This window comes from Sapajus apella, unplaced genomic scaffold (genome assembly GCF_009761245.1).
Source record: "Sapajus apella isolate SASKATOON/1434 unplaced genomic scaffold, GSC_monkey_1.0 scaffold13, whole genome shotgun sequence".
NCBI lineage: Eukaryota > Metazoa > Chordata > Mammalia > Primates > Cebidae > Sapajus > Sapajus apella.
In genome coordinates, this window is record NW_022436953.1 from 3,667,305 (window position 1) to 3,685,666 (window position 18,362).

General features: G+C 44.2%; 1 protein-coding gene across 3 annotated transcripts in view; it reads right to left on the reverse strand.

Moving 5' to 3' along the window:
• Positions 1-328: 328 nt before the first annotated feature.
• Positions 329-18,362, reverse strand: part of ERLIN1 (ER lipid raft associated 1) — a 63,060-nt gene continuing 45,026 nt past the window's right edge. For all 3 annotated transcript variants that reach the window (XM_032281285.1, XM_032281286.1, XM_032281287.1), the window contains exons 12-13: positions 12,670-12,832; positions 329-648 (exon numbers count right to left, since the gene is read on the reverse strand). In XM_032281285.1, coding sequence (XP_032137176.1) covers positions 581-648; positions 12,670-12,832 — 231 coding nt within the window. In that variant the 3' untranslated portion in view covers positions 329-580. The remainder of the gene's footprint in view (positions 649-12,669; positions 12,833-18,362) is intronic.

Sequence of the window (18,362 nt, forward strand, 5' to 3'; positions counted from 1 at the left end):
GGTGGCTCATGCCTGTAATCCCAGTACTTTGGGAGGCCAAGGCATGTGAATCACCCGAGATCAGAGGTTTGAGATCAGCCTGGCCAACAAGGTGAAATCTCATCTCTACTAAAAATACAAAAATTAGCCAGGCATGGTGGCGGGTGCCTGTAATCCCAGCTACTCAGGAGGCTGAAGCAGGAGAATCACTTGAACCCAGGAGGCAGAGGTTGCAGTGAGCTGAGTTCATACCCCTGCATTTCAGCCTGGGCAACAGAGCAAGACTCCGTCACAGACACAGACACACACACACACACACACACACACACGCACGTTTACTTCACTTTTCTTTTTCTTTATTTTTTAAAATAGCTCCTTGTGGAGCAGGGCTAATTCATAAGAAGTATGCACAGAGTTGGCCTTAAAATTTTCGTGTAACAAACTCATCAGGGAGAGGAATGTCTCATTCTCATACTGGAAACACTCCTTGAAGAGGGTGGAGCAGGTAAGTTGCAGGGAGCAGAGGCAAGGATATATGTGGAGTCAAAGAGCTGAGCCGATGTGAGAAAACAGCAGCCCTCACATTCAGAACTGAATCATCTTACATCAGGATTTCAAGATCTCCTGTCAGATTTATATAGAGTTCATTTTCCTCTAAACTTCTCCAACCTAGGATGGAATCATAAATATAGTAGTAGTAGTATATTACAGCACAGGATACCAATTGCTGTATAGTATTATACTATACTACTACTAACATATTATTATTTGGATGCTATAATAGTAATCATAGCAACAAGTAATATTATGGAGCATTTATGAATATTGAATACTATGTAAATGTTTTGCATACTGTATTATTTCATCTTCATTCTGAGGTTTGGTTTTTAGCCCCTTATTTTTAGATGAGGAGAATGCATCTTAGAAAAGTTAATTTGTCAGGCTAGGCACGGTGGCTCACGCTTGTAATCCCAGCACTTTGGGAGGCTGCAGCGGGTGGATCACCTGAGGTTTGGAGCTTGAGACCAGCCTGACCAACACGGAGAAATCCCATCTCTACTAAAGATACAAAATTAGCTGGGCGTGGTGGCGCATGCCTGTAATCCCAGCTACTCAGGAGACTGAGGCAGGAGAATTCCTTGGGAGGCAGAGGTGAGCCGAGATCATGCCATTGCACCCCAGCCTGGGCAACAGAGTGAGACTCCGTCTCAAAAAAAAGAAAAGAAAAGAGGGTTCATTGACTCACAGTTCCACATAGCAGGGGAGGCCTCAGGAAACTTACAATCATGGTGGAAGGTGAATGGGAAGCAAGGCACATCTTACATAGTGGCAGGAGAGAGAGCAAAAGAGGAAGTGCCACACTTTTAAACCATCGGATGTCATGAGAACTTACTATCACGAGAAAGGCAAGGGGGAAATTAGCCCCCATGATTCAATCACCTCCCACCAGGCCCCTCCCCTCACATGTGTTACAATTTGACATAAGATTTGGGTAGGGACACAGAACCAAACCATATCAGGTGGGATATTCAGATATGTGAGAGGGGGATAGGGGAAAATAGCCATTCATGCCTTGCTCTGGCTCAGTGAATCTGTGTTTTTACATAAGAAATGTAGACAACAGGGCAGAGGACACAATCAGATAAGCATTTGTCTCAGGTAGGCACGGGGATGACTTGGAGCTCTGTCCTGTGTCTCCCATCTGTGAAGATAAGGTATCAATTTCCATTGCCATTGTGAACTTAAACAGAAACACTTTAGGGTAAAGACCTTGGGACCCATCAGGAGTGTTCTTGTGGGCAAAGTGTGAGGGAGGTATGTAGCTTTTCATCTTTTTAGCCATCGTATTTAAGAACCAAAATGGAAGGCAGTTCCAAGCTTGACTTTTCCCTTTGGCTTAGTGAATTTGGGGTCCCAAGATTTATTTTCCTTTCACACCATGTATACTAATTTTAAAAATCTGCGAACGATCTAAATTCTAATAATTGGGTAACAGTTTGCATAATCATAATAAACCAATGTTAGGAAAGCTTAAGCAACTATGAAAATAATAATTATGGGCCGACGCGGGTGGATCACGAGGTCAAGAGATCGAGACCATCCTGGTCAACATAGTGAAACCCCGTCTCTACTGAAAATACAAAAAATCAGCTGGGCATGGTGGCGCATGCCTGTAATCCCAGCTACTCAGGAGGCTGAGGCAGGAGAATTGCCTGAACCCAGGAGGCGGAGGTTGCAGTGAACCGAGATCGCGCCATTGCACTCCAGCCTGGGTAACAAGAGTGAAAACTCCGTCTCAAAAAAAAAAAAAAAGAAAATAATAATTATGAAAACTATGTAGAAATGTCAGAAATGTTAATAACATTTTAGAAGAAATCAGTATGCAAAAATTACTGGGCTGGGCATGGTGGCTCACACCTGTAATTGCAGCAATTCGTGAGGCTGAGGTGGACAGATTGCTGGAGTTCAAGACCAGTTTAGGCAACATACTGAGACCCTGTCTCTAATTTAAAAAAGAAAGAAAAGAAAAAATTTCTAGGCCGGGCGCGGTGGCTCAAGCCTGTAATCCCAGCACTTTGGGAGGCCGAGGCGGGTGGATCACGAGGTCAAGAGATCGAGACCATCCTGGTCAACATGGTGAAACCCCGTCTCTACTAAAAATACAAAAACATTAGCTGGGCATGGTGGCGCGTGCCTGTAATCCCAGCTACTGAGGAGGTTGAGGCAGGAGAATTGCCTGAACCCAGGAGGCGGAGGTTGCGGTGAGCCGAGATCGCGCCATTGCACTCCAGCCTGGGTAACAAGAGTGAAACTCCGTCTCAAAAAAAAAAAAAGAAAAAAGAAAAAATTTCTATATACTATAAATACAATTGTGTATAAAATATGTGTGTATATGGACAATATCTGGGAGACAGTACATAAAAATAAATGTGTTAGTGCATTGCAGCATACGCTTAGGGGTATAGGCTCTAGAACTAAGCAGACTGAATTCAAATCTTATCTCCAACACTTTCTTCTTTGAGCAAATTACTTAATTTTTTTTTTTTGAGACAGGGTCTCACTCTGTCACTCAAGCTGGAGTGTGGTGTGATCTCGGCTCACTGCAGCCTCAACCTTCCAAGCTCAGGTGATTCTCCCGAGTAGCTGAGACTACAGACACACACCACCATGTCCAGCTATTTATTTATTTATTTATTTGTATTTTTTATTAGAGACAGGGTCTCACCATGTTGACCAACCTGGTCTCGAACTCCTGGACTCAAGCCATCTGCCCAAGTCAGCCCGGCAAAAGTGCTGGGTTTACAGGCGTGAGCCACTGAGCCTGGCCTATTTAACTTTGATTGTCTCAATAACTTCATCTGAAGAATGAAAACAAAAAATAGTTTCTTCCTCATGGGACCGTTGTGTTGACTAAATATGATCGTGCATGCAAAATCCTCAGTAGAGTATCTGACACATAAAAGGTACTCATAAATGTTAGCTGTCATATGAAAATTGTTATTTTCTCAAAATCCTGAGATCAAATGATCCCAAATTCCAAAGTACTGGGATTATAGGCATGAGCCACCACTCCTGGCCTGAAAATTATTAGATGCAATTGCAAAACTATTTTTCTCTTCAATTTTTTTTTTTTTTTTTTTTTTTTTTAGAGATGGTGGCTCACTATCTCCGCCAAGCTGGTCTCAAACTCCTGGCCTCATGTGATCCTCCCACTTCAGCCTGCCAAAGTGCTGGTTATTACACATGTGAGCCACTGTGCCTAGCCCTACCTCCTTCTTAAAAGTGATACAGTCTCACTCTGCCGCCCAGGCCAGAGTGCAGTGGTGTGACCCTAGCTTACTGCTGCCTTCAGCTCCTGGGCTCCAGCCATCCTCCCACCTTAGCCTCCCAAATATCTGGGATACCGGTGAGTGGCACCACAGCCAACTAACTTTTTAAATGTTTTGTGGAGAATTTATACCTGGTACTCTGTCACCCAGGCTGGCCTTGAACTCCTAGAGTCAAGCAATCCTCCCATCTCAGCCTCTCAAAGTTCTGAAATTACAGGAGTGAGCCACTCTGCTTGGCCTAAATATTTAAAACAGAGGAAACTCAATCCAGGGAGCTGGCATAAAGGAGATGGAAACACTGAGAGGCCACATCAGGGACAGTAAGCCCATCTGGTCATTATTAGCAGCAGGAAGTGGCTACCACCTCCCAGTGGAAGGCACAAAAGGAGGAGTTGGCAACCTTGGAGCTCAGAGGCTGGGTTACCTGACAAGAGCTGGAACCAAAGCAGGCCTGTCCTGAAGGAGCTGGCGCTGCAGGGGCCATGCAGCCTTGGGGAGATGCCAGCCCTCTCCTCCCCTCCCCACTCTCTTGCCATTGCCTCCCTTTGCTGATCCGACCAGAAGCAGCTGTTAAAGGAGTGTGGGAAGTCCAGCCCGCAGCACCCTAAAACTGTTAGATAAATAGGCCCCATGAGAGACGGGAGAGAAATAGTTTTCAGGTCAAGCACAGAGAAAAATGGATCATCCCCGAGGAGAAGGCATTACGCTAGAAGTCAAATTCTTGGGCAGGTGAGATGCTACAGGATCTAGGGTACAGGTAGAGATTCTCCCTGTCAGGAGAAGGTACACTTTTTCAGTTGTAACTAGAGGTAAGAAGGAAAATATGGGTGTAGAGGCAGATAGACCTATAGATAAAATGTTGAAGAGGAGAAGAGGAGAGTTTCCTTCTGATTCCTCTATTTTTTTTTTTTTTTTTTTGAGAGAGAGGCTTCTTCCGTTGCCCAGGTTGGAGTGCAGTGGCACAATCTTGGCTCACTGCAATCTTTGCCTCCCAGGTTCAAGAGATTCTTCTGCCTCAGCCTCCAAGTAGCTGGGATTACAGATGCCTGCCACTATGCCCAGCTAATTTTTGCATTTTTAGTAGAGACAGGGTTTTACCATGTTGGCCAGGCTGGTCTCGAACTCAAGACATTAGGTGATGCATCCTCCTCGGCCTTCCAAAGTGCTGGGATCACAGATGTGAGCCACCACACCTGGCCAGTTTTTTTTTAATGACTTATGATTCGATGGCTCTGAGAGTAGAAGTGCATAATGGGGCTTAGCAGAACAAATAAGGCACCTCCGAGTGGAAAAGTGAGCCCGCAGAGGAACTAACTGACCCGACCAAGACACTGGTTGAGGTTTGCAGGTATAAATGTCAAGGGAAGCTCTTCTAATTCTTGGGAGAATTTCTGTAGAAGTGCTCGTTTTCTGAGCACTAACACAGAAAGGACAGGTGTTTGAATTATTCTGGGGTTGGAGTATACGCCAGGCAAATATGATGGAGGGAGAGGGGGACAGTGTATTTTCCAGGGATTGACTATAATAATGAGCTACGTGGAGGGTGCTCTGTTTTTTGTTTATTTTTGTTTTGAGGCATTGTCCTGCTCTGTCGCCCAGACTGCAGTGCAGTGGTGCAATCAAGGCTTACTGCGGCCTCAATGTCCCAGGATCCCGGGATCAGAGCGGTTGGGACTACAGGCACTTGCCACCACGTCCAGCTAATTTTGTTTATTTTATTTTTTTGAGACGGAGTTTCACTCATGTTACCCAGGCTGGAGTGCAATGGCGCGATCTCGGCTCACTGCAACCTCTGCCTCCTGGGTTCAGGCAATTCTCCTGCCTCAACCTCCCGAGTAGCTGGGATTACAGGCACGCACCACCATGCCCAGCTAATGTTTTGTATTTTTAGTAGAGACGGGGTTTCACCGTGTTGACCAGGATGGTCTCGATCTCTTGACCTCGTGATCCACCCGCCTCGGCCTCCCAAAGTGCTGGGATTACAGGCTTGAGCCACTACGCCCAGCCTAATTTTGTTTATTTATTTATTTCTGTAGAGACAAGGGCTCATTATTTTGCCCAGGTGGTCTCAAACCCGCGGACTCAAGCTTTTCCCCCACCTTGGCCTCTCAAAGTGCTGGGTGCCACCGCGCCCAGCCCATAGGGCAAGTAGGAGAGACTAGGCGAGAAGGTTCCACCTGCGAGGAGAGAAACCTCTTCTGTTTCCTTAGGTTAATGTCCCCCACCAAGGGCTTCACATATGCTTGCCAGCTCTCACTTGGCCGTTAGCAATTCATGAAACATTTCTAGTTTAATCATCTTATACTGTGCTAGGGTGCTATTTGTTCCAGGCCGGCGATGTTCTAGTCCCGTGTGGCCTATCTTTCCCAGATTTTAGGTTACACCTTTCCTTGAATGCTCAGCTCTGATGAATTCAAGAAAAGTTAATTTACTGTTGAGGTTTTAATTTATTTTTGTATGGGTAGAGCAGTGCTCTTCTTGCTTTTTACTTCTCCAAGCTAAAACTAGAAGTCCTCAAATTATATTTATTGTAATACTCATAAATATGAAAGATTTTCTGCCTGAGCTGGGCACCATGGCTCATGCCTATAATCCCATCACTCTGTGAGGCTAAGGTGGGAGGACAGCCTGAGGCCGGGAGTTTGAGACCAGCCTGAGCAACATAGTGAGACACCATCTCACAAATAAAAATAAAAAATTAGCCAGGTGTGGTGGCGCGTGCTTATAGTCCCAGCTACTCAGGGGGCTGAGGTGGGAGCATGGCTCAAGGCCAGAAGGTCAGGCAGGACCACAGTGAACTGATTGCACCACCACAACAGGGGGCAACAGCGCAAGACCCCATCCCAAAAGACAAAAGAAAACAAAGTTTCCTGCTCATGGAAAAAATATTTTATCCAAATGTAATATTAGTTTCGATGAGAAGGTCATTCAGCCATTCATTGTGCCAGGAAGCAGAAGTTCCCATTCATTCTTCATTCCACTGCAGCCCAGCTCTGCCCTTGCTCTTCCACTGACACTGCACCTGCTCAGGATGTGAACACCGCCTGCTTGGCCAAATCCACACCTATGGTCCACTGACCCAGTTGACAACTCTTCTTCTTTGGCTTCTAAGTCTCCCCATCTCCCGGTGTCCTTCCCACCACTGGGGCTGGTCTTTCCAAGGCTGGTCAGAGGGCCCCTTCATCTGCCTGGCAGCAGTATCTCCTGTCCCTCCTGCTCTCCTGTGGTGTGGACATCACCTCCCCTTCAAGAAGGGAGGCCTTACTCCTGTTGCTGTGAATTTGAGTTGGCTGTTGGGAGTTGTTTGCAATGAATAGACCGTGGCCATACATTCTGAGCTTTGGTCAGCAGAAGCTTGGCAGCCTCTGCCTCGCTCTCTAATCTCCCCCAGGAGGCTCCCCGCTGGGTTCCAGTCACCAAGCCATGAGGTGGGCAGGCCATGAAGATGCTTGGGTTGATGCTCCCAGCTGACCTCAGCTTTTGGGCCATCCCTGCCCAGAAGCCAGCCTCATAAGTGAAGAAGCCTCAGTGGGATTCCAGCCCTCGGCCATTGAATCCACACAGCTGTTCAGGGTGGAAAAAACTGGATGTCTGCCAAGGCCCCAGGCCTATAAATCAGGGAAAAGCTATTTGCATTGTACCCAGTTCAGATTCCTGACCCGAAGAACTTATGAGCGTGAAAAATGCTGGTTGCTTTACATCATCGAGTTTGAGGAGGTTCGTCACGTAACAAGAGGTATCTGGAAGGCTCTCCCGTGTCTCCTCACTCTTTATTGAGAAACTTGTGAATATATACGTATACATTTAAAATATATTTAGTTAGCTTGGCGCAGTGGCTCATGCCTGCAATCCCAGCAGCTTGGGAGGCCAAGGCAGGCAGATCACTTGAGTCCTGGGGTTTGAGACCAGCCTGGGCAATATGGTGAAACCCCATCTCTACTAAAAATACAAAAATTTGCAGGGAGTGGCGCTTGTAGTACCGCTGCTCGAGAGTCAGGTGGGAGGTCACCCGAGCCCTGATGGTGCCACTACACTCCAGCCATGGAGACCTTGTCTCAAAAATAAAATAAAATTTATTTATTTACTATATATTTGTATATCACATATTTATATTTGGTTATTAATATAAAATTATAGATTATAAATTATAATTTATGCTATATTATAACATATTATATATTTATGTAAATATATATATATATTTTTAAGTATATTTACTTCTCTCTCCCATACCGGCATCCCTGTAATTCTGGTGCTTTTCAAGGAAGCAATGCCCTCCACACCCCATTGTCTTTGTGCATGTGTAGATGGGTTGCATAATTGCAAAGTGGGTTGTTCCTATTTATGTAAACCAGATTCTCCCATAGGTCTCTACAATATGTCAATAGACATTACTAGATTCCGTTCCAAAAATGCTATAGTATCTGTGCTCCCTCAGGTAAGGCATGAGTGCTGTTTATCCATGCCTCTAAGAACACTTAAGTTATTTTAAACTTTGCATTTCAGTGAATGAACAATAGCATCTAATATTGGTATGTGGCTAAAATGAATAAAATAAAGTAAGAGTTTGATCTGTTGCCATCTGTCAATGAGATAAAAATGTAAAGATGGCGGTGGTTTACACCTGTAATCCCAGGACTTTGAGAGGCCGAGGCGGGTGGATCACAAGGTCAGAAGGTCAAGACCATCCTGGTCAACATGGTGAAACCCCATCTCTACTAAAAATACAAAAATTAGCTGGGCGTGGTGGTGCATGCCTGTAGTCCCAGCTATTTGGGAGGCTGAGGTGGGAGATTCACTTGAACCTGGGAGGCACAGGTTGCAGTGAGCTGTGATGGCACCACTGCACTCCAGCTTGGGCAACAAGAGCAAAACTCCGTCTCAAAAAAAAACAACACAACAGTCCAGGTGTGGTGGCTCACACCTGTAATTCCAGCACTTTGGGAGGCTGAGGCAGGTGGATCACCTGAGGTCAGGAGTTCAAGACCAGCCTGGCCAACATGGTGAAACCCCATCTCTACTAAAAATACAAAAATTAGCTGGGCGTAGTGGTGGGTGCCTGTAATCCCAGCTACTAGGGAGGCTGAGGCAGGAGAATTGCTTGAACCTGGGAGTTAGAGGTTGCAGTGAGCTGAGATTGTGCCACTGCACTCCATCCTGAGTGACAGAGCTAGACTCCATCTCAAAAAACAAAACAAAACAACAACAACAAAAGAAATGAGGCAAAATATCAAGTCAGTTACCAGGAAAGTTTCAATGATTTGATTAGTTAGACATATATTCCAGGAATATGCAGCACTGTATTATAGCTGTTTAAAGATGTCAGAAAGCAGGCTGGGCTTGGTGGTTCACACCTGTAATCCCAGCACTTTGGGAGGCCAAGGCAGCAGGACTGCTTGAGCTCTGGAGTTTAAGAGCAGCCTGGGCAATACAGTAAGACCTCATTTCTACAAAAATTACCAAAATTATCCAGGTGTGGTGGCACATGCCTTTAGTACCAGCTACTTGGGAAGCTGAGGTGAGAGGACTGCTTGAGCCCACAACTGCAAAACCAGCCTGGTCAATATAGCAAGACTCTGTGTCTTGAATGAATGAATGAATGAATAAATAAATATCTCAGAAAGCTATTTAGTATTTTAGCAGTTATTCCACTTAGTAAGGTACTATTTATTGAATTGTTTCCCCCAAAAAATGTTGGCACCCTAACCCCCAGTATCTGTGAATGCGAACTTATTTGGAAATAGGCTCTTTACAGAGGTCAGGTTGAAATGAGGTCACAGGTGGGCCTTAAGCCAATATGACTGTCCTTATTAAAAGGGGACATTTGGACACAGAGGCAGACATGCACACAGGGAGAATATCACACGAACATGAAAGCAGAGTTCAGGGTGATGCACCTACAAGCCAAGGAACTCCAAAAATGGCCAGAAAGCCACCAGGAGCTACGGCAGAGGCACAGAACAGATTCTCCCTGACAGTTCTCAGAAGGAACCAATCCTGCCAACACCTTGATCTCAGATTTCCAGCCTCCCAAACTGTGAGTTCTAAGCCACCAAATTATTGGTACTTCATTATGGCAGCCCTAAGGAACTAATAGAGAAGGAAAACTAAAATATCAATGAATGGCACTTTTCTGTTATTGTTTTTTTTTTTTTTTTTTTTTTGCCAGAGTGCTTGTCTCTCGCTCTGTCTACCAGGCTGGAGCGCAGTGGCATGATCTCAGCTCACTGCGACCTCCGCCTCCCAGATTCCATCGATTCTCCTGCCTCAGCCTCCCAAAGTGCTGGGATTACAGGCGTGAGTCACCACACCCAGCCCTTCTCTGTTATTTTCTAAAATAGAAAGGTTAGTGAAAGGAAGAACTGAATTATCTGTTCCCATTACTGGCTAGTAAGGAGTGGTAACAAGAATTTTATGGGAAGTTTGGAAACCAATTTTTTGAGTTACCAAAACTGCAAGCTTTAGACCAACAATTGTCTCCTGCTTCAGCTCAATCCGGCCCAGTGGCCTCCATCTCCAGTTTTAAAATTAACGTAAAAGGTCATGCATACCCAATATAATCAACTTGTTTTTCAGAAAGGGAGGTTGTAGAAGGGGATCTTGGTTGCTTCTACTTTTTAAATTTCTTTTCCTTTTTTCATAAACTCAGTGGTAAGAATTGGTTGCTTCTTTAGGTAAGCAATTGTACCTTAATCTTATGTGAGAGAGAGAAAAACTTGCTTCTCTTACAGGACTTAATACACAGCATTGTATTTAATGATTCGTAAATATGCTGTGAAAGAATTTCTACTGTTCCAGGACTTATAATTTTATAATTTTAAGTGGTTTGGAGGAGACTTTCAGAGTGTTCTACATTTTTTATTGTGTGTTATTTGATACCTATAAAGGAATATATGCCACACATCTAAATTTTGAAGCATAAGAACAAAAGGAATTATTTGTGAGCCTATTTTCCAGCTGAAGAACTAAAATGTGACCGACCACCGTTGCTCCCTGTGCATGACGTCCTGGTTTGCCCTCCCTCCTCTCCATCTCCCTCGCGCTCAGGCTGCCATTGAAAGCACAGCCATTTCTAGATCTAGTCAGTGTCTCCTGTCGTGGCCACGGTGCTACTACATCCTGTGTGCCATAGGAAACTATACCCCAAGCATGACTTCAGCTCCCTCAACCCTGAGGCCTCGGGGCAACAACTCTTATTTCAAAAGGTTCTCAGATTGTTTTTATCTCAATTATATTCACAGCATTAGCTTTCAGGATACTTGGGGTCTGTTTCTGATGTTCATCTCAATGGAGCTACCAGAGGATCTGTTGTCGTCAAATTAAATAAACAAATATATATATATATATATATATATATACACACACACACACACACACACATATATATAGACACACACATACAGTTCATAGTTTGTGGGAGCTTCTAAACCGTTGGAATTTCCTGAGTGGTTTTTTTTTTTTTTTTTTTTTGAGACGGAGTTTCACTCATGTTACCCAGGCTGGAGTGCAATGGCACGATCTCGGCTCACCGCAACCTCCACCTCCTGGGTTCAGGCAATTCTCCTGCCTTAGCCTCCTGAGTAGCTGGGATTACAGGCACGCACCACCATGCCCAGCTAATTTTTTGTATTTTTAGTAGAGACAGCGTTTCACCATGTTGACCAGGATGGTCTCAATCTCTTGATCTCGTGATTCACCCGCCTCGGCCTCCCAAAGTGCTGGGATTACAGGCTTGAGCCACCGCGCCCGGCCTCCTGAGTGTTTTTTAAAAGCGCCTTTGGTATGCAGGTGGGGCGCAGTGGCTCACACCTGTAATCCCAGCACTTTGGGAGGCTGAGGCAGGCGGATCACTTGAGCCCAGGAGTTTGAGACCAGCCTGGCCAACATGGTGAAACCCTGTCTCTGCTAAAAATACAAAAATTAGCTGGGCATGGCAGCAGATGCCTGTAATCCCAGCTACCTGGGAGGCTGAGGTAGGAGAATGGCTTGAACCTGGGAGGTGGGGGCTGGGGAGAGTGAGACCCCACCTCCCAGTTCAAAACAAAACAAAAAAAAAAAAAAAGTGTCTTTGGAACATGGTGGATCCCTGGGATCACACCTGAGTATGTGCCAATTAAATGATTCAGGTGGATTCCAGGATAGTTTTAAGATGGGGGCCAACCATGCCAGAAAGACCAGCCATCTGTTTAGAGGGTTGAGGCTTTGGGCCAAGTGATATCAGCCTGAACTCTCAACCTCCATGGAGTAGAGGAGGCTGGAGATTGAGTTCACGAGTTCAGTGACATGGCCAATGATTCCATCAATCATGTCCATGTAATGAGACTCTAGTAAAAACTCTGGGCACTGATGCTCTGATCAAGCTTCCTGGTAGCTGAACACGCTGGTGTGCCAGGAGGGTAACACATTCTATTTCCTAGGTGGAGGATACAGATGCTCTGCATTTGAGAGCCTCCCAGACCTCACCTTATGGGATTCTTTATTTGTATCCTTTATTGAATAAAACTGCAATTTTAAGTATAGCACCTTCCTACGTCCTGTGAGTTGTCCTAGCAAATTATCATACCTGAAAGGGTCATGGGAAACCCTAAAGTTTTTTAGTTGATCAGAAATGTGGGTGACCTAAGGACCCCTGAACTTGCAGCTGGCATCTGGGGTGAGGGCAGTCTTGTTGGGGACTGTGTCCTTATCTATGGAGTCTATGCTAACTCTGGGTAGTTAGTGTCAGAATTTCATTGCAGTATGGTAACATTTAGTCCGTTGTTTAGTGTAGAACAGATGCTGTCGAACTAGTTGATCAAAATTTTTTGCTAAATATTCAGGTGCCAAAGAAAATTAACATGTCTTTTGATTTAAAACATACCATATCTTTTCTGGGCATCATCAATCATTGGAATATGTCCTCTGCCAAGGAATTTAACATCCTGATTAATAAAAGCTTCCTTCACTGCTTTATATTCATGGAAGACCATGGTGGGCCAGGATTCAAAGTACAGGGTGTAAACAGAGCCGTACTCTTTGGCCAACTGGAAAGAGATACAAATACCTGTGTAAACGCTATTGTGAAATCTATTGAAGGTTTGGGGAGAAATTAAGTAATACTTTTACATGTGGCTTAGCCTTTGCTCCATCAGTTCCATCTTAGGAATTCAACCTGAGGTACTGACATAAATTCATTCTTTTCTTCATTTATATATGCAATCACTCAGCAAATATTTACTAAGCATCTATGCTGTGTCAGACACTGTGCACAGCCCAGGATTCCTCATGGAACTTAAAGTCGGGTGAAAGTGACAGGAAATAAACAGTCAAACAAACTACATTTGTAATACAAATTGAGCATAATTCTGTAAATTGATAAAGAGTTGAATGACAAAGGGAGAACTTAATAAAATAGAGAGGTAAGAGAAGGCATTTATGAGGAGGCAGTATTTAAGTTAAAACTAAAGATGAGGAGGAAGCAGCCAGGAAAAGGGCTTGGGGGAAAGCTCACCAGGCAGGTGTAAACTCTTCCAAGGATGACATCCATATATTGGCCGGGCGCAGAGGCTCACTCCTGTAAACCCAGTACTTTGGGAGGCCAGGGTGAGAGGACAGCTTGAGCCCAGGAATTCAAGACCAGCCTGGCAACATGGTGAGATCTCATCTCTAAAAAAACAAACAAATAAAAAAACCAACATATATTTATGGTAGTGTTGTTCAAGGAGGCAAATGTGGTACTAAAGCAAGCAACAACTAGGGGTTGGTTTTCAAACTTATTTTACATTCATGCAACTCAATTCAAAGCAGCCACTTGAAATTAGTTACAGGAGGTTGTATAATGTTATGGAAACATGCACTCCAGCCTGGGTGACAGAGTGAGTCTCTGTCTCAAAAATAAAAATAAAAATGCGCAAAAGATCTGAAGAGACACTTTACCAAAAAAAGATATATAGATGGTACTATAGCTTGAATGTCCCCTCCAAAACTCATGCTGAAATTTCAGTGTCATGGTAACAGTGTTGACAGGCTTGGTGATTAGGTCAAGGGCATGAGGGCACTGCCTTTCTGAAGGGATTAGTGTGTTACTGTGGGCATGGGTTAGTTATCATAGGACTGTGCTCCTGATAAAAGGGTGAAGTTCAGTCCTCTCTTGCTGCGTCTCTCGTGTGTGCTTCCTGACTGTGTGTTATGATACAGCAAGAGGCCCTCACCAGATGTGGCCCCTCAATCTTGGATTTCCCAGCCTCCAGAGCCATGAGCCAAAAAAACCCTTCATTTCTTTCTAAATTACCCAGTCTGTGGTATTCTGTGATTGCAGCAGAAAACAGAACAAGACAGATGGCAAATGAGCATATGAAAATATGCTCCATATCATATATCATTAGGAAATTGCACATTAAAGCAGCAATGAGATACCACTACACATCTATTAGAATGGCCAAAATCCAAAACATGGGCAACTCCAAATGCTGATGAGGATGTGGGGTAACAGAAACTTTCGTTCGTTGCTGGTAGGAATACAAAAATGAAACTGCCATTTTAGAACACAATTTGGCAGTTTCTTTTTTTGTTTGTTTTTTTGAGACATTCACGCTCTGTCACCAGGTTGAAGAGCAGTGATTGCAATCTCCAATTGGCAACCTCTGCCTCCTGGGTTCAAGCGAGTCTTGTGCCTCAGCCTCCCAAGTAGCTGGGATTACAGGCACGTGCCACCACATCCAGCCAATTTTTTGTATTTTTAGAAAAGATGGGGTTTTACCATGTTGGCCAGGATGGTCTCGATCTCCTAACCTCATGATGTGCCCCTGCCTCAGCCTCCCAAACTGCTGGGATTACAGGCATGAGTCACTGTGCCTGGCCTCTTTTTTTTTTTTTTGAGATGGAGTTTCACTCTTGTTGATCAGGCTGGAGTGCAATGGTGTGATCTCGGCTCACCACAAACTCCACCTCCCGGGTTCAAGCGATTCTCCTGCCTCAGCCTCTGGAGTAGCTGGGATTACAGGCGTGCGCCACCACGCCCTGCTAATTTTGTATTTTTAGGAGAAACGGGGTTTCTCCATGTTGGTCAGGCTGGTCTCAAACCCCTGACCTCAGGTGATCCGCCTGCCTTGGCCTCCCAATGTGTTAGGACTGCAGGTGTGAGCCACCGTGCCTGGCTTTTTCTTTTTTTGAGACAGGGTCTTGCTCTGTTGCCTGGGTTGGAGTGCAGTGGCTTGATCATAGCTCGCTGCAGCTTCTAACTCCTGGGCACAAGTAATCCTTCTGCCTCAGCCTCCCAAGTAGCTGGGAACACAGGCATGTGCCACCACACCTGGCTAATGTTTAAATTTTTTTTGTAGTGATGGGGTTTTACTATATTGTCCAGGCTTTTCTTGAACCTACAGCCTCATGCAATCTTCCCACCTTGGCCTCCCAAAGTGTTGGGATTACAGGTATAAACAACCATACTCTGGCCCAGAGTATGCTTACAAAAGTAAGCAAAAAAAAAAAAAATGCTTACAAAAGTAAGCATACTGTCACCATATGATCTGCAATCACACTACCTGGTATTTACCCAAGAGAGTTGAAAACTGATGCCTGCACAAAAACCTGCACATGGATGTTTATAGCAGCTTTATTTACAATTGCCAAAATTTGAAAGCAACTAAGATGTTCTTTAGTAAGTACATGAATAGCTAAACTATGGTATATCCAGATAATGGAATGTTAGCGCTAAAAAGAAGTGCGCCATCAAATCAAGAAAAGACATGGAGGAAACTCAAATGCATATTATTAGGTGAAGGAAACCAATCTGACAGGGTAATATATGGTATAATTCCAACTATATGACATTTTGGAAAAGGCCAAGCTGTGGAGACAGCAAAAAAGATCGGTGTTTGCCAGGGCTTAGGGGGAGGGAGGGATAATTGGGCAGCACATAGGGGATTTTCAGGGCAGGAAACTATTCTGTTTGATACTATAATGGTGGGTACCTGTCATCACACACTTGTCCAAACCCACAGAATGTACATCATCATAAGTGAACCTAATGTAAAGTATCGTCTCTGGATGGTAACACATCAATGAAAGTTCATCAGTTGTAACAAATGGATCCTCTGCTATGAGATCTCAGTAATGGGGGACACTGTACATTTCTAGAGGCAGGAGGTATATAAGGACTCTCTGTATTTTCCATTCAGTTTGGCTGTGAAACTAAAATTGTTCTAAAAAGTAAAATCTATTTTTTAAAAAATTACCTCTGTTCTCCTTCTCTGCATTATTTTTCTCTACAGCATTCATAATACTACGATGCATATATATATATACATATTACAGGTTGACTATCCCTAATCCAAAAATCTGACATCCAAAAACCTTCAAAATCCAAAACTTTGAGTGCCAACATGACACCCCAAGTGGAAATTTCCACATTTGACCTCATGTGATGGGTTGCAGTCAAAATGCAATCAAAACTTTGTTTTATGCACAAAATTATTAAAAACAGCGAATAAAATTTACCTTCAGGCCCATATAAGATGCATATGAAACACAGAGGAATTTCTGTTTAGACCTGGGGCCCATCACCAAGATATCTCAGTATGTATATGTAAATATTCCAAAACCATGGCTGGGCTCAGTGACTCACAAATGTAAACCCAGCACTTTGGGAGGCCGAAGCAGGTGGCTCACCTGAGGTCAGGAGTTCAAGACAAGTCTGGGCAACATGATGAAATCCCATCTCTACTAAAAATACAAAAATTAGCTGGATGTGGTGGTGCACACCTGTAATCCCAGCCACTTGGGAAGCTGAGACAGGACAATCTCTTCAACCCGGGAAGCAGAGGTTTCAGTGAACCAAGATCATGTTACTGCACTTCAGCCTGGGTGACAGTGAGACTCTGTCTCACACACACACACACACACACAGAGTATATATGTATGTGTGTATATATATATATAGATTTTTTTTTTCACCCAAAATCTGAAAAAATCTGAAATCTGGAACCTTTCTGTTCCGAAACATTTTGATAGAAAATACTCAACATGTGTTGACTTGTTTTGGTTTTGTCTGACTCTCCTTAATAGAATTGTTTAAGTTATACAAGGGCAGGGTTTTTTCCCCCCTCTTTTATTCATGGCAATGCTCCCAGATTCTAAAAGACACCCTGTCAAAAAGTATGGCTCATGGAATGTTTATCTAAGAAATTAGTGCTCTGGTTCATATCCAGGTGCCCCCTCCAAAAAATTAAAAATTAAAAAAAAAAGAGAAATTAGTGCTAAGATTTACGATCAGATAAATGTCCTGTACTTCTTCTGTTGTCCTAGAGAATATGTTTTTGCAATGAATTTATGGACATAATATCTGTCTCTCAAACAGCATTTCCAAAGGTTATGAATATCAGCCAGGGTAGTCAAGCTGGGCTGCATTAGAGCTGAGAGTTGGGGAGAGGAGTGGAGATCACTCACTAGAAAGAGGATCACAGAGCCCCCCCCACCATGGATCACTTGATGTAAAATAATAGTAACAATATCCAAGGACATTTATTACTTTTTTTTTGAGACAGAGTCTCGCTCTGTCGCCTTGGCTGGACTGCAGTGGTGCGATCTCAGCTCACTGCAACCTCTACCTCCCAGGTTCAAGCAATTCTCCTGCCTCAGCCTCCCGAGTAGCTGGGACTACAGGTATGCGCCACCACACCTGGCTAATTTTTGTATTTTTAGCAGAGACTGGGTTTTGCCATGTTGGCCAGGCTGGTCTCAAACTCCTGACCTCAGGTGATCCAATTTATTACATTTTTACATTTCCATGGCTTGCTTTTTGGTGTTATATGCTGGAAGAACTGGAAGCCTTCCAGTTAAAATATGTCCTGACCCCAGGATTTTCTCATTCACTAGAATTCAACCAATAACCCAAGTTAGGTCAACACCCTCACTACCTGCTCTGCAGTGCTCCAGTCCTAAAAGGAAGTAGGTATCTGTCTTGTACGACAGTAATAAAGAGCGAAAAGTGCCTCTGCGATGTGCAGAGCTAAGACAGGCTGAGGTAGGACGGCTGGCCTACAGTGATCTGAGACACAGAGCCCAGCCTAGAGATGACCAGCCTTGGAATCAAAGCCCCTTGTCCTGGAGAGAGATGCAGGGGCATCCTTGGGGTTTCGTTGTAGCATATTCCCAATAATGGGAAGGGGAGTTGGGCTGGGAGGAGCCTTCCCCTGTGTGACTTTTCTTCCACACCAAAAAGAAAATCAGGCAAGTGACACACATCACAAAAGCCGAGGAGTGAGTTCCAGCAACTCCGTTTCACCCCTAGGTGTTAGCAACCATCTGGGTCGCTTGTCAGAAAGCAAAAGCTTATAGAGGAGTAGCTGGAACCAGCCTGTCCCTGCTGGACAAAGGCTGCCCCGGGTTCTTGGGCTTGGGAAAAAAATGGAAAGAGGGTCTGAGTTTGTTGACTTTGCTGAAGCCTGAGATTAAGAAGGGTTCATCTCTTTCCTACCTCTTATTCAGAAAATCTGCAACTTTTCTCTTTGAATTTCTAAGCATCCTTTATATGTACTTTTTCGTTTCAGCATTGATGATTCATTACATATAAAA